Below are 16,946 nucleotides of genomic sequence, written 5' to 3'. Positions count from 1 at the left end.
GAGAACAAGCTCCTTGCTTTACTAACTAGATGTTGGTGTTCCTGATCGAATAGCCGTACCTTGATACAACGTTGTATCTCGCTAGGAGAAAGCATAAGGAGCTGGTCCCAAGAAAGACCCAGGGAGGAAATCTTTGATTTGATATGTGCCCACCAGGTAGAAGATTGAAGTTCGTGGAGGGTGCAATAAATGAGACTATTAGGGTTGTTAAGGAAACATAACCGAATCCAAAATTTAAAGGTGGCCCACCATGCTTTTGTTTCCAAGAGGTGTAATCCTGCCTCGAGGCAGAGGGCAGCGTAGGGTACGCAATGGGGGACCCCAAAAAGCTTATATAAAAATTTAGATTGTATTTGCTCCAAGGATTTTTTGCCAGGCTTCAATCCATAGGGAAACCCCATAGAGAAGTTGTTGGGACACCTTGGCATTAAATACCCTTAGAGCAGCCAGAATAAATCTGCCACCTTTAGTAAAGAAAAACCTTTCAATGGCAGCAGAGGTGATTTGACAGCTCTTGACAACAGTTTCCCTATGTTTGACCCAACTAGATTTGTGATGGAAATTGATTCCCAAATATTTGAAGAACTTAACCTGTTCAATTGAGTCATTATCTAAGTGCCAGTTAGAAATCTTGAAGGTACTTGAAAAGACCATGATCTTAGATTTGAGAGGGTTAATTGACAGCAGGTTGTTATTGCAATATTCACTGCATTTATGTAGGAGGCGAGATAGGCCAACCTTGGAGCGAGATAGTAAGAGCGCATCATCAGCATAAAGCAGAATTGGCAGTGGCATGTTCCCTAACAAGGGACAGTGTGAGTCAATTGTTCTCAAAGTAGGGGCAAGTCATTTAAAAACAGATTGAACAGGAAGGGGGCCATAACGCAACCTTGTTTGACTCCTTTGGTTACTCTAATTTTAGGGGTCAATAGGCCAAGAGGTGGACATTTCACTTGACAAGTGTTGTTGGTGTACAGTCATAGACCAGCAACCATAAAAAACAATACACCAAAACGATATACAAAGGTCAAACGATAAAAAACAAAAGGATTACAAGAACAGCAGCAATAAAAGGAATACAAATGCAAATAAAAATGTACCCCTTGTCAAAGTGAGGAACTTGCACCCTAATTTAACTCAAAACTACATTTCTTACAATGCAGAAGAACATAATTTTGCCACAGCATAGGATATATTAGCCTCCTCATCCTCGAGTCAAATTCTGGTCCGCTGCCGGCCCCTCCAGCAACACTCCCACATCATGGACTCTTTCCACTTCACTGACATACTGCCTCCCACAGTCTTGCATATGGACATCCACTTGCACTAGGAAGATGGTTAGGGGTGCCGTTGAATCATACGTTCAGTTGTCTATGAGGCACCAGGGCTGGAACTAATGCCGGGGCTGGAACTGGCATCACTGGAGCAGGCTGCAACGGTGGTGCGGGTTGCAGTGAAGGTTGCTACAGCAGTGTTGGAGGGGGTACTGTTTGAGTACCTGTCGCAACTCCTGTTGGAACCGGGAAGCCAGGTTGCACATTGGTAGGTTCAGGCTGGTTCCAATCTGCAGGTGGGATCTGCGCAGCTTCTGCCATTTGCGCTCGGACCTGGAGCAGCTCCACGTCACGGCGAAGCTTACGAATCTCGGCCTGGTACTCGTACCTCTCCTGGTCCCACTGCTGTCTTTGCTTGGAGGTGTCACTGGTGGGGGCTGAATCCGAATCCGAGTCGCCAACTGTGGCTACAGGTTGGGTGAGCCACGCTGAGCTCTTTCAGCGCTCAGACCTTGTTTCCGCAAGTCTCCGTGGTTGCGCTCCACCTCCGGGATCATTCCTCGTTACGCTTTTGTAATCCAATAGCTCCCAGCCAGGAGTGTGGGGTTCTGCGCGGAGAGAGTTCAGACTCGCACCTCTAGCCAGTCCATATGTACTCTGTTGAACTTCAAAAGACTTCTGCTCAACGGGGGCTCCTGAAGCAGTGTCTGAATCCAAAGTCTCTAAGTCCAATTCATCCTCCACATATTTTGCAACAATGTCCTCCAAAGGGGGCTCTCAGCCCTCCGCCGAGATATGCCTGAGAGTCCTCGAAGAAAGGTCATAATCGTTGCTATAACATTCGCAACTTCAGCTGGCGATGGAAGCATGAAATTGGTAACAGTGCAGAACAGTCTTAATGTCAAATCCCACATTTATCTTTATCCATCCATCCATCCATCCATCCATCCATCCATCCATCCATCCATCCATCCATCCATCCATCCATCCATCCATCCATCCATCCATCCATCCATCCATCCATCCATCCATCCATCCATCCATCCATCCATCCATCCATCTATCTATTTATTTATTTGACTTTTATACCGCCCCATCCCCGAGGGGCTCCGGGCGGTGTGCAACATAAAATACAATTATAAATAAGTTGCTAAAACCTTTAAAACAGCGATAAGACAAGATAATAAGATAAGATAAGATAATAAAAGGCGTCCAGCCAACCCCATTTTTAAAATCCTCCCCAGGAGAGAGGGACGGCGAGTCCCATTAGATGATAGGCCCGGATGTAAAGAGCCAACTGGGTGGGGGTGGGGCACCATTTCAGCGGCTGGTCCCTCCAAAGGCCCGGCGGAACAATTACAGGCCCTGCGGAATTCACTGAGGTCCCGCAGGGCCATTCAGACAATAACTCACTTGAAGGGATCAAGGATTTTATTGAAGACATGAGAAAGGCAGAGGAAGACTGTTCTGGCGAAAAGGCGCCAAAGCAGTTGATAATATGTTGTAGCAAATCCCCCCACACACACACACACACACGAGAACCAAGCAGTGAAGAAAAGTCCAGCCAGAAGGCTCGTCCCAGCCGCTGAACTTCAAGGCCAGGGAAACAGATAAAGCACCTGCAATAGCTAAAGCATCCACTCCCTCCCAACAATGGCATCCTGACAGGAATCTCTTCTCCTTCACCGTGAACCCATTACTCCTGTTCCTGGTCCCTGGAGCAGCAGAAAACAAGCTTGCTCCCTCACCAACAGGACATCCCTTCAACTATCTAAACAGGGCTATCATGTCACCTCTTAACTTTCTTTGCACCAAACTAAACAAACCCAGCTCCCTAAGCCTCTCTTCGTAGGGCCTGGATTCCAGACCTTTTACCATTTTGGTCGCCCTCCTCTGGATCCGTTCCAGCTTGTCCATATCCTTCTTGAATTGCGGTGCCCAGAAGGATATTGACAAGCTGAGCCCCTCCACCTTTGGTATGTTGTCCCCCTTTCTTATTCTTCCTATATGTTCATTATAATGTAGTTTGTCATCAGGGTAGGAGGAGAAGTTAGTATTTATTGGCCTTTCAGCATACATAGCTTGAACTATTTGAAGCAACCTTTAGACTTTCACCCTAAATGCTTTATCTAGTCTCAACCAATACTGGCTAATCCTTCTAGCTCTTATCTACTAAATGTCATATGGGCATTGTCCAATTCCTACTTTGAAGTAGAAAACACATTTCTTGCTCATCACAATATTCTTCTAAATTATAAATAAACTTAAATCAGTAGTTTATTTGTAAGTCCTGGGTTGTTTTTATATTACTCTGGTACAAATCCAGCCAATAATTCAATAAAGTTAAAAACAAACAGCAACTGCTGCATCAGGGTGGATTCCATACCAACATACCACAGAGGAAACCAAGCTGCTTGATTCTTGCATCGGGTTTCTTGGGTTACCTGGCTCTTCCCCTGCCCAAACAACAGCTCTTCCAGTCACACCTGCAAACTCAGGGCTGCACCCTGCATCCTTCCCACCCACCCCCCAACAAAGGGATCCAAATGCAGCTGCTTGCAATGCATTTGGAAAGTCCTCTGACTGGTCACTGCTTTGATCGCCACCCGCTCCCCCACAGCCGGCCAGCTAGGGATGGCGAGTAATTATTGCCCGGCCAGAATGAAAGGATCAGTCAGCATTGAACATTTCATAATGGAGCCTTTCAGAATAGAAGCCGCAGGGAAACCCAAATGCAAAACACACAGTGGCGCAGCAGAAACTAAATGCATAAAGGGCCTACGTCAGTGATGGCAAACCTTTTCGAGACCGAGTGCCCAAATTGCAACCCAAAACCCACTTATTTATTGCAAAGTGTCAACATGGCAATTTAACCTGAATCCTGAGGTTTTAGTTTAGAAAAAAACAGTTGGCTCTGAGGCGTGCGTTACTCAGGAGTAAGCTTGGTGGTAGTCGGTGGCTTTGCTTTGAAGCAACCATGCAACTCTTCCAACGGGTGAATCACGACCCTAGGAGGGTTTACTCAGAAGTAAGCCCCATTGCCAGCAACCGAGCTTACTCCCAGGTAAAGGATCGCACTTTAGTTCTTCGCATGAAAATCAGTGGTTTAACAGCCCTTACCAGGGTTACCTACACTGCTTCCCCAAAGCTAGGTCTTAGGTTTAATGCTAATAATCGAGCCCAGTGGCCCAGGCCAGCCTAGATGTGTGTGTGTGGGGGGAAGGGGCGGGCAACTATGTTTGTGCGTGCCCACAGAGAGGGCTCTGAGTGCCACCTCTGGCACCCGTGCCATAGGTTCGCCATCACTGGCCTACGTAAACAAAACTGACCTTGATAGACCAATGGTCAGATTCAGTAAGAAGAGTTGAAGAAGAGTTGGATTTATATCCCCCCTTTCTCTCCTGAAAGGAGACTCAAAGGGATTTAGAAACTCTTTTCCCTTCCCCCATCACAACAAACACCCTGTGAGGTAGGTGAGAGAGCTCAGAAGAACTGTGACTAGCCCAAGGTCACCCAGCTGGTGTGTGTGGGAGTGCACAGGCTAATCTGAATTCCCCAGATAAGCCTCCACAGCTCAAGCGGCAGAGCGGGGAATCAAACCCGGTTCCTCCAGATTAGAGTACACCTGCTCTTAACCGCTACGCCACTGCTGTATAAGGCAGCTTCAAAGTGTTTATGTGTGTCCCCCTACCTTTATACTACGCTGTTTACTGGATGTACAGATTGCCTGTAATTCAGCATCCTCTAATTGTGAAATCTACTTCATGTGATGTAGCGCACTGTTTCTACCTCACTGTGCTTTAATTTGTGTTTTTTCTGTACTCTTAGGTTGTCTTCATTGCGTTGTCTTTTCTAACTCTGTCACCCGCCTTGAGTTGACGGTGACAGAGTAAGGCAGATGACAGAACAAGCCAATAAACAGAGAAACAGACCTGAGCAACTCCATACCTGTAGCGCGGATGGGACACATTTCAGGTGAAGTAGTTGCTCCGGGAGACCAGCATCGCCCCGAGTCACAGCAGCACTGTATCTTCGTGAGGACCTGTTGGAGCTGGTTGCTGCAGCGGCCGTTGGTGAGGGTCGAAAAGCAGTATCCTGGACGCACATCTGTGAACAAGGGACGAAACAGGCACACATTTGAGCCCTTTAATCAAATAGTGGTGACTCCAATGAAAGGCATAGAAACCGGTACAAAAGGAAACTCTAAACCACAGGTGTCAAACTCGCGCCCCTTCAGATGTTATGGACTACAGTTCCCATCACCCCCTGCCGGATTATGGGAACTGTAGTCCATAACATCTGGAGGGCCGTGAGTTTGACACCTATGCCTAAACCAAGCTGTCAAAAGATAGAGAGAATATTTGCTCACGCAATGAGACCTTGTTCCCCATTGATATACCATCTCCCCTCAGAACCTGGGCTCCTTCCAGCATACTTGTCAAACGTTACCTCTCCATGCTTTTGGCGTGTTTTTATTGCGGCCCTTCAGATTTTTATGGACTACAGTTCCCATCACCCCCTGCCAGATGATGGGAACTGTAGTCCATAACATCTGGAGGGCCGTGAGTTTGACACCTATGCCTAAACCAAGCTGTCAAAAGATATAGAGAGAGAATACATGCTCACGCAATGAGACCTTGTTCCCCACTGATATACCATCTCCCCTTAGAACCTGGGCTCCTTCCAGCATACTTGTCAAATGTTACCTCTCCATGCTTTTGGCGTGTTTTTATTGCGGCCCTTCAGATTTTTATGGACTACAGTTCCCATCACCCCCTGCCGGATGATGGGAACTGTAGTCCATAACATCTGGAGGGCCGTGAGTTTGACACCTATGCCTAAACCAAGCTGTCAAAAGATATAGAGAGAGAATACATGCTCACGCAATGAGACCTTGTTCCCCACTGATATACCATCTCCCCTTAGAACCTGGGTTCCTTCCAGCATACTTGTCAAACGTTATCTCTCCATGCTTTTGGCGTGTTTTTATGCAAGCCAGCCTTAACATTCTTCCACTGGATACCTATAAGGGAAGATTTGCAAATATTCCGTATAGCGAGCGGCTTTGCCCATGCCCACAGGGGCATTTAGAGACCACCGAGCATGTATTCTTACATTGTAATTTCTACAATCCCCAAGAGATGTTAGTCAAACCCCATCTGAATGAAGCTGTACTGACCTCTGACAAAGGAAAACTCAAAAACTTACTCCGTGACAAAAACCCTCAGATTACTACAGATGTAGCCACATTCCTAATAAGGGGAGTGAAGATCCAAAACCTCCAAGTCACTCCTGTCTAATCATATGGCCAATCACTTAAAATTAGTTTGCACGCTTTCTGCTTCCCCTACCTGCATTCCTTAAGTGGGTAGTTTTATGCTCGTTTTATGTATTTATATGCCAATAAGAGGTGTTGTTGTTGTTATAGAGAGAGAGAAAGAGAGGTCGCTTCCGCACGGGCATTTTATGGCGCTCTGGGGACGGCAAAAACGCCGTCCCCAGGGAGCCATTCTTACAGGGGGCGCCCGACCGGCGTGAAGCCGGCATTTTCCAACCTCGCTCGGGGAGCGAGGTTGTTGGGGAAATGCCGCCTTGGGGCAGCGGCTCCAAGGCGCCCTCCCCCTCCCCCTCCCAACCTTCATGTACCTGGTCCCTGGCCCTCCGGCGCGTCACCGAGGCCTGGGGACACGCCCCCCTGTCCTGCGACGCTCAAGCAGGCGCGCAGGGCCGGGGGGCATGTCTCCAGGCCTCGGCGACGTGCCGGAGGGCCAGGGACAAGCCGGGTTGGCCAGGCGACGGCGCTCCGCTGCGCCGTCGTCCCAGCCGGTTCTGGGACTGTCCATGCGGACGGTCCCAGCGGCGTCAGGTTGGTGTGGAGTACGCCGACCCAAGCCCTTCCGCCTCCATGCGGAAGCAGCCAGAGAGAGAAACAGGGTACAGAGGTTTCAAAAAATATTTTTGGGGAAACAACACATTGCTCTTCCCTGCTCTGGTACAACAGGCTGGCTAAGAGCTCCTTAAAAACCTGGCAGCAAAACCTGGAACACTCCACTGCCGCTGTTGTTTTTAATTGCGAAAACAATGGGCACAGAGTTGCGGAGGGAAGTTTGATTCTTCTATATCGCAATGGATGCAAGTAGCCACCTTCACTTCAGGAAGTATTATGCCATTGAAGGTTATCTGTATCTATCACTCCAGGAAGCAAATGCCGTTCTTGGGAACGCAGGACATAAACACAAACGGGAGATTATTCTCTTCCGTAGAAGGAAAAATCCAGTTTCTCACACACTTTGTTCTGGAGAAAAGACACCGCTGCAGATCGGCGGGTCTTGAGTCTCAGCCTGGCAGCAGAAAGGATCAAGATAGGAGGAATTGGCAGGAGGGCCAAAATTATCTTCTAGGCCCGTCATCTGCAAACTATGGCTCTCCAGATGTTCATGAACTACAATTCCCATCAGCTCTGCCACTTGGCCATGCTGACAGGGGCTGATGGGAATTGTAGTCCATAACAACTGGAGAGCCCTAGTTTGTAGACCCCTGTTCTAGACAGATAATCTTTCTCCAGCCAATATTTTGTAAAAATGTACAGCACCTAAGAGCTAGCATGGTGTAGTGTTTAACAGTGGCAGGCTATAATCTGGAGAATTTGGTTTGATTCCCCACTCCTTTACATGAAGCCTGCTGGGTGACTTTGGGCCAGTCACAATCCTCTCAGAACTCTCTCAGCCCAGGCAGTAGCAATTGAGTTCTGATTGCCTGTTGCTTTGAAAACCTTATGACTGTGGTGGCGAACCTTTGGCACTCCAGATGTTACGGACTACAATTCCCATCAGCCCCTGCCTGCATGGACAATTGGCCATGCTGGCAGGGGCTGATGGGAATTATAGTCTATAACATCTGTAGTGCCAAAGGTTCGCCACCACTGCCTTATGAGGTCGCCATAAATCAGCTGTGACTTGAAAGCACTTTCCACCACCAAATCGCTTCATAGCTGCAATTCAGGAGGTTGGAAGAGCAGACTGCGGGCCAATTAGGCGACTGGATAAATTAACCTCTAAATGCAGTGCACAGTGCCGCTGCTTGCGGATTTCGCCTGCAACTGAAGATTACAGAACAGCAACACGACGCTTCCATCTGAGCTCGGTCCATCAGGCCTTCAATTAGTTTTTTCCCTCAGTCCTGGTTTCCCCTGCCAAGGTAATGACAGAAAAGATGCAGGCCGTGGGACAGGCGAGAACAATACAAATCAATCGGTGCCATCAGAATTGTTTACAGAGAAACGGGCTGGCTCTGTAAAGGAAGAACGCACCGGGCATGCGCTGCACAGAGAACATCATGTACTCATAACTTCTCTCATTGTGAGAGATGTTCGGCAAAGAACTGTCTTGACTGGGGCGAAGGAGAAAGGAGAAAACATACAACTGTTTTGGAAACCTGCAACATGATCTGAAAGTTCCGAGCCCTTCTTTCACAATCCGTCTCTTTCGTGACAAGCGCGCTATAGCAGGCTATAGTGTGATTTGACGGTGAACAATAAAACAAGTCAGTCTGTTTGTAAAGGAAAGAGCAAGGGGCAGTGTCCAATCTTGGGGCGGGGGGGGGGGGGAGAAGTGCAGATGTGACCGCTCTATTGGCAGGCTATACCCACTTAAACGAAACGATGTCTCAGTTATTGGCAAGGACCCTAGGAGATCTGGCGGATCGGACCACTGTATGCATTCCGGTCACATGGCCTTATTTAACTGCTTCAATTTTCTGCTCTTGTTCCCTGCTCTAACAATGGTCTCCCACCCAATGTACAAACCAGACCCACACTTTTCCAGCCTCAGCCACACATCGCATCAGCCGTCTGTCATCAATTTGCTGAATTCATTTCAGAGCAGGCTTGGGTCTGATCTGCCCCTCGGATGGGAATTTTTCAATGGCTTCTAGAAGAATAAGTTCAAGACAAATGACTGGCCATCCACTCCCAGAAGTTCATTGTTAGGAATTCTGGGTTGTATCAATAGGAGTATAGTGTCAAGATCGAGGGATGTAATTGTACCTCTCTATTCTGCATTGGTTAGACCTCACCTGGAATATTGTGTACAGTTCTGGCAGGGGTGTAATGCCCATTGGGCAAGGTGGGCAGCTGCCCAGGGCATCACCTTGTGGGGGGCATCAAAATGCAGGGTTCGTTTTTGGGAATTTTTAGTGGTTTTCCATTTTTGGCCTGCAGGGGGCGCAGTTTTCAGGCTAGTGCAGGGGTAGGGAACCTGCGGCTCTCCAGATGTTCAGGAACTACAATTCCCATCAGCCTCTATCAGCATGGCCAATTGGCCATGCTGGTAGGGGCTGATGGGAATTGTAGTTCCTGAACATCTGGAGAGCCGCAGGTTCCCTACCCCTAGTAGTGGCACTCATAAATTTTCAGAGTATCATCAGACTGATCAAGCTTATGTTACTTCTCAAGTTTGGTGCAGTTTGGTCAGGGGGTCCAAAGTTATGGACCCTCAAAGGGTAGCCCCCATCTCCTTAGCAAAGAATGTGAGATGGGGTACCCCATTTGAGGGTCCATAACTTTGGACCCCTTGAACCAAACTGCACCAAACCTTGGCGGTACCATAAGGACAGTTTCCAGATGATACCCGGAAATTGTGGTGCCGATACATCCAAAAATGCGCCCCCTGCAGGAACATCCCAGAAATTTGCCCAAGAATCTTTGTTCTGCATTGAGTTTTCTGTATTGCTGTCCATGGGGTTGCAGGCTTGGGGGGGGGGGACATTTCTGAAGGCACAGTCTCAAAACTTTCAGGGTCTCATCAGGAGACTGCCCTGATGATACCTCCCAGGTTTGGTGCAGTTTGGTTCAGGGGGGCCAAAGTTATGGACCCTCAAAACTGTAGCCCCCATCTCCTATTAGCTCCCATTGAAAACAATAAGGGATAGGACTTTGGGAGTCCATAACTTTGGACTCCTTGACCAAACCGCACCAAACCTGGGGGAGTAGCATAAGGACAGTCTCCTGATGATATACTGAAATTTTGGTGCTGAGATGTCTAAAAATGCACCCCCTGCAGGCACCAATGTCCTGGTGCAAAAAAAATGTTGGTCGTGGTGGAGTGGCTGCCCATGGGGGGGGGTGGGCATCCAACTCAGGTTTTGCCCAGGGCTACAGTTTGCCCAGGGCTGCTTCGTTACGCCCCTGAGTTCTGGGCACTGCAGTTCAGGAGGGATATTGACCGGCTGGAGCAGGTCCAGAGGAGGGCAACCAAAATGGCAAAGGGTCTGGAGTCCATGCCCTACGAAGAGAGGCTTAGGGAGCCGGGGATGTTTAGTCTGGAGAAGCGTAGGTTAAGGGCTGACATGATAACCATGTTTAAATATTTGAAGGGATGTCATGTCGAAGAGGGAGCAAGCTTGTTTTCTGCTGCCTCAGACTAGGACCAGGAGTAATGAATTCAAGGTGCAGGAAAAGACATTCCACATAAACATTAGGAAGAATTTCCTGACCATCAGGGCTGTTTGACAGTGGAATTCACTGCCTCGGAGAGTAGTGGAGTCTCCTTCTTGGGAGATTTTTAAACAAAGGCTGGATCAGCATATGTCGGGAGTGCTTTGATTGTGTGTTCCTGCATTGCAGGGGGTTGGACTTGATGGCCCTTGTGGTCTCTTCCCACTCTATGATTCTATGATTCTAGGAATGCATTTGAGCTTCCTCACAGCAAACACAAACTGAGTAGTCTTTTGAAGGCTACTTGTAAAAAGGGCGTTGTCCTGACCTGCATAAATGTTAGGGCTGGGGGTCACCACAACATGAGGAACTGTATTAAAGGGTCGTGGCATTAGGAAGGTTGAGAACCACTGTCATAGAGGCTAAGCAGAGTTGGCCCTGGCTAGTATTTGGATGAGAGATCTCCAAGGAATGCCAGGGTCGTAACGCAGAGAAGGGAAATGGCAAATCACCTCTGACTGTCTCTTGCCTTGATGCCCCCCACCAGGATCACAAGCCAGCTGTGACTTAATGGCACAAAAAAAGACTTTGGCCCTTTCCACATGGGCCAATTACCACGGGATAGCAACGGGATAAAACTCTTCGTGGGTAGGAGCTTCACACTGTTCATGCCTTTAAAGCAAGACTGTCCCGCATTTTCCCACCGGAGTGGGTTATTTGAGAATTGCATTTTTAGTGATTCTTTTCATTTAACACGCCAGCAAGCTGGGCTCTGTGAAGGAGCCGGCAGGAGGCAGGTTTGGTAAGCCCACCTCCAGCAACGGCAGCCCCACTGGCGGCGGCCATGCTGGGGAGGGAGAACCCTCCTGGCGTCCATGATGGGTGGGTCAGACTGCTCATGGACCTCTTCCCACTGGCCAAGCCCCCCCCCCCCCCAGGGTGCCAGGGTAGGCAGGCAGCCCCGGCGTGGCCCTGGGGCCCCCCTATTTTGTGTTGTGCTGTCCCTTCATTCTTACGCAGGTGCATACCTGTGTGCAGCTGAAGGCCCGCAGCCGAGGTGGCAGCATGGACCGAAGGCACTTGGAGAGGAGGATTCTTGGCCCCTGGGTGGGCCAAATGTCCAGGCTGGACAGGGGCTCTGGCTCTTGAAGGTGGGGTCTGAGCTGGACCAGGTAGCAGACACCTGCCAACCAGTGGTGGGATCCAAAAATTTTAGTAACAGGTTCCCATGGTGGTGGGATTCAAACTGTGGCGTAGCGCCAATGGGGATGGGTGGGGCACGGGCATGGCCGGGCATTCTGGGGGCGGGGCATTCCTGGGCAGGGCTGTGGCAAGGACGCAGCCGCTGCGCCGGTCCTTGGGCGGGAAACGAATCCACGCAGGCGCAGGCTGCCACGCACGCTGGTGAACCTCCTGCTAGACTGCTTCAAGTTCTGCGCGCTACTGCTGAGAGGAGGGGCATAACTAAGGCAAAAATCACGTGGCAAAATCACCAATTAGTAACCCCCTCTCGGCACACACACATAATTAGTAACCTACTCTCGGGAACCTGTGAGAACCTGCTGGATCCCACCTCTGCTACCAACCCTTCCCCCTCCACTGGGGAGGTCTCCCGGTCTAGGAGGAGTGTCTTGGGGGGAGTGACCAGGAAGTGTGGGAGACCTTCCTTCTTGAATTGCGGTGTCCAGAACTGTACACAATTATTGGGTTTTTTCCCCCCACACAGTGCTGCTGGAAATCTACCACTATTCCACCAAGCAATATATGAAGGAACACATCATTTGCAAGTGTTCTTAACCTGGGACAGGAAATTGAATAGACCCATTTTAGCATCAAATATATATTCTAGCCAATGTGAGCTTTAAATCTGAATTACAGACAACAAAGCTGCAAAAAATAAATAAAAGTGATTTAAGACTTGCACTAGCGTCATAAGTAACATCTTGTAACTAACACCAGGCTAAAAGTTTTGGCTAGAACCTTTCTTAAAATATTGAAAATTTGAAACTTGCTTAGCCAAACTATCTGAAGAGAATTAACGCTGCTTTACATTTAGCACATTTTGTTTTGGAAAAAACACGCCAAAAGTCAGCGATGGCTTATAGCCTCGAATATCACTTTCATTGTTTCTTGTCCTCACATCAACACCCAATCGTTTAAATCATAATGATTCCAGTCTGGTAATAGAGGAAGAAACAAAATCATGTTGGGAGGAAATGGTTAGGAATTCTATGGCAAGGGCCACCAATTGTACATTCAGCAAAAATGTATGTGGCTTACTTTAAGAACATAAGAACAAGCCAGCTGGATCAGACCAGAGTCCATCTAGTCCAGCTCTCTGCTACTTGCAGTGGCCCACCAGGTGCCTTTAGGAGCTCACATGCAGGAGGTGAAAGCAATGGCCTTCTGCTGCTGCTGCTCCTGAGCACCTGGTCTGTTAAGGCATTTGCAATCTCAGATCAAGGCAGATCAAGACTGGTAGCCATAGATCGACTTCTCTGTCCAAGCCCCTTTAAAAGCTATCCAGGTTAGTGGCCATCACCACCTCCTGTGGCAGCATATTCCAAACACCAATCACACGTTGCGAGAAGAAGTGTTTCCTTTTATTCGTCCTAATTCTTCCCCAGCATTTTCAATGTGTGCCCCTGGTTTTAGTATTAGAGAAAGAGAGAAAAATTTCTCTCTGTCAACATTTTCTACCCCATGCATAATTTTATAGACTTCAATCATATCCCCCCTCGGACGCCTCCTCTCCAAACTAAAGAGTCCCAAACGCTGCAGCCTCTCCTCATAAGGAAGGGGCTCCAGTCCCTCAACCATCCCTTTCGCCAGTTCTCTCTGCACTTTTTTCTACCTCTCTTCAATATCCTTTTTGAGATGTGGCAACCAAAACTGAACACAGTACTCCAAGTGCGGTCGCACCACGGCTTTATATAAGGGCATGACAATCCTTGCAGTTTTATTCTCAATTCCTTTCCTAATTATCCCCAGCATACTTTGGATAGCAGGACCAAGGCCCGGTGAAGATATCATGATTCTCCAAGCAAGAGAGGCATTGAGAAAAGCTCAACTTGCCCCAGACAATGCCCGTTCTTGAATCAGCATTGCTCGACAGAGGTTTGTACCATCTTTTAAGAGCTAAGGATCTACCGTGTTTCCCTGAATATAAGACAGTGACTTATATTAATTTTTCCTCCCAAAGATGTGCTATGTCTTATTTTCAGAGGATGTCTTATTTTTCCTGTGTTCTGTTCGTCGGGCATGCTTCCAAACAAAAACTTTGCTATGTCTTACTTTCGGGGGATGCCTTATATTTCGCACTTCAGCAAAACCTCTACTATGTCTTATTTTTCGGGGATGTCTTATATTAGGGGAAACAGGGTAATAACTTCAAAGTCCCGGCAAGTTGACTGGAAAGGACTTTAAAAACCAGCCGAATTTGGGCTTTGGAAATGCCATCGATCAAGTTCTAGCATCTTCATTTGCAAACATCATCACGTCGCAGTATCAAACAGGAGAGGACAAAGCGCTTTACGTCATATGGAGCAAAGTAATGTCACAATTCATGTAAATCTCACCAAAGGAAGCCAGGAAATTTTTATTACAAGACGTCTAAACTACACAAGACATTGGAAACAGCCCTCAACGTGCTTTATGTTTTAAGACGCTTTCCAAAATGAAACGCATCCCAGAGTAAATCTGTTCCAGATTTCGAAGGAAAAGTAAATTTTACAACAGCAGTTCTAATTCCATGTTGGGTTTGCTCTCCCTTTTCCCCTCAAATGAACCCTTTTGACACGTACTGATAGACAAGAATTTGTATTAGGGACTGTACACAGATCGCATTTCTAACGCACCACATATACAAACTGTCCAGACTTAACAAAAGAAAGACATTAGGTCACAAGAGAGGGATAGTTCGTAATCCCTTCCCACTGCTGAAGGGAGTGGTGATTACTTCCTGCCTTCTTCTCCCTTAATACTTTTTCGCTTCTCATATCGTGATTCATCTGCTAGTAAATCCCAGCGTTCAGCAGCCAAGTGTATGAGTACAACCCCTTACTCTCGCGGGCTGTTGAAGTACCTGTAGAATTCTACAAGTTGCTGCCGGTGAGCTTTAAAATGCTTACAAGCTTTAAGAACATAAGAACATAAGAACTAGCCTGCTGGATCAGACCAGAGTCCATCTAGTCCAGCACTCTGCTACTCGCAGTGGCCCACCAGGTGCCTTTGGGAGCTCACGTGCAGGAAGTGAAAGCAATGGCCTTCTGCTGCTGCTGCTCCCGAGTACCTGGTCTGCTAAGGCATTTGCAATCTGAGATCAAGGCAGATCAAGATTGGTAGCCATAGATCTGTGGTGGCGAACCTTTGGCACTCCAGATGTTATGGACTACAATTCCCATCAGCCCCTGCCAGCATAGCCAATTGTCCATGCTGGCAGGGGCTGATGGGAATTGTAGTCCATAACATCTGGAGTGCCAAAGGTTCGCCACCACTGCCATAGATCAACTTCTCCTCCATAAATCTGTCCAAGCCCTTTTTAAAGCTATCCAAGTTAGTGGCCATCACCACCTCCTGTGGCAGCATATTCCAAACACCAATCACACGTTGTGTGAAGAAGTGTTTCCTTTTATTAGTCCTAATTCTTCCCCCCAGCATTTTCAATGGATGCCCCCTGGTTCTAGTATTGTGAGAAAGAGAGAAACATTTCTCTCTGTCAACATTTTCTACCCCATGCAAAATTTTATAGACTTCAATCATATCCCCCCTCAGACATCTCTTCTCCAAACTAAAGAGCCTCTCCAAACTAAAGAGCTTTAGAAGAAGAAGAAGAGTTTGGATTTATATCCCCCCTTTCTCTCCTGCAGGAGACTCAAAGGGGCTTACAATCTCCTTGCCCTTCCCCCCTCACAACAAACACCCTGTGAGGTAGGTGGGGCTGAGAGAGCTCTGAGAAGCTGTGACTAGCCCAAGGTCACCCAGCTGGCGTGTGTGGGAGTGTACAGGCTAATCTGAATTCCCCAGATAAGTCTCCACAGCTCCAAAGCCTCCACAGCTCAGGAACAAACAAGTCAACATATGTGATGCCTACAAAACTGGTAATATCATGCATGTTTGAGCACATGTAGGATAATTCCACTCAATGGAAACTGTCAAGGGAAGTTAAATGACATAATTCCAGGAACTAATGGAGCTGTTTAGACTCTGTCCCCTCTGGGTACAAGGAGGATCAAGAGCTGGTTAATATATTTTTAAGCAGGTGGGTTCATAATCTAGGATCGAGCCAGAAACCCCCATTTGAACGAACAGATAGTTCCCTTCTTGGGTATTCACACTTCTATGGTTAGTTAGGGAGGGGAGGAAAGTTCAACAGCCAAACAAAGCAATCCTAAACAGCTAAGGCCATTGAAATGAAATGGACTTCGACTGGAGTAACTCCCATTTGCAGAGGCATAGCAAGGGGGGAAAGTGCCCAGTGCACTGATGTGTCCTCTGCCCCTGTCCTGCCCCGGAACGCCACCGCCGCACTCCCGAAACACCCTCGCCACACCCCCACAGGGGGCGCACCCGGTACATTGCGTACCCCACCTCCCACCTTGGAGCTACGCATCTGCTCATTAGGATTGTACTGTAAATCCTATTCGAAATTCCATGTCACATAAAAACAGGAGTAAGGTCAAGTTTATCCTTTTTTTAAAAAAGAGCAGAACTATGGGGAGGGGTAAGCCCTTCAAAATTTATATTCCAGCATCGTTGTACTATTTGTCCTCCTCTCTCTGGACTGAGTTGTTTCTGTTTCTTTTGAGTAGCGTAGGAGGTTAAGAGCTCGTGTATCTAATCTGGAGGAACCGGGTTTGATTCCCAGCTCTGCCGCCTGAGCTGGTGAGGCTTATCTGGGGAATTCAGATTAGCCTATACACTCACACACACGCCAGCTGGGTGACCTTGGGCTAGTCACAGCTTCTTGGAGCTCTCTCAGCCCCACCCACCTCACAGGGTGTTTGTTGCGAGGGGGGAAGGGCAAGGAGATTGTAAGCCCCTTTGAGTCTCCTGCAGGAGAGAAAGGGGGGATATAAATCCAAACTCTTCTTCTTCTTCTTCTTTTATATGCATTATTGGCAGATGCCTTGAAAGCAATTTACCCCTTGACCAAAGAACAGTACACTCCTTCTATTTGGGATAGTCGTCCCCTTCCACCAAGCGTGCAGCTTCGGGAGGGACGCACATGGAGCAGTGAG

General features: G+C 47.9%; 1 protein-coding gene across 1 annotated transcript in view; it reads right to left on the bottom strand.

The window, feature by feature from the left end:
• Positions 1 to 16,946, bottom strand: part of LOC125446194 (fibrillin-1-like) — a 106,330-nt gene that overhangs the window by 37,069 nt on the left and 52,315 nt on the right. The window contains exon 7 of the mRNA XM_048519748.1: positions 5,223 to 5,381. Coding sequence (XP_048375705.1) covers positions 5,223 to 5,381 — 159 coding nt within the window. The remainder of the gene's footprint in view (positions 1 to 5,222; positions 5,382 to 16,946) is intronic.

This window comes from Sphaerodactylus townsendi, linkage group LG17 (assembly GCF_021028975.2).
Source record: "Sphaerodactylus townsendi isolate TG3544 linkage group LG17, MPM_Stown_v2.3, whole genome shotgun sequence".
Lineage (NCBI taxonomy): Eukaryota > Metazoa > Chordata > Lepidosauria > Squamata > Sphaerodactylidae > Sphaerodactylus > Sphaerodactylus townsendi.
Note: the sequence above shows the minus strand (reverse complement) of the source record. Positions and strands in the feature narration are given on the sequence as shown.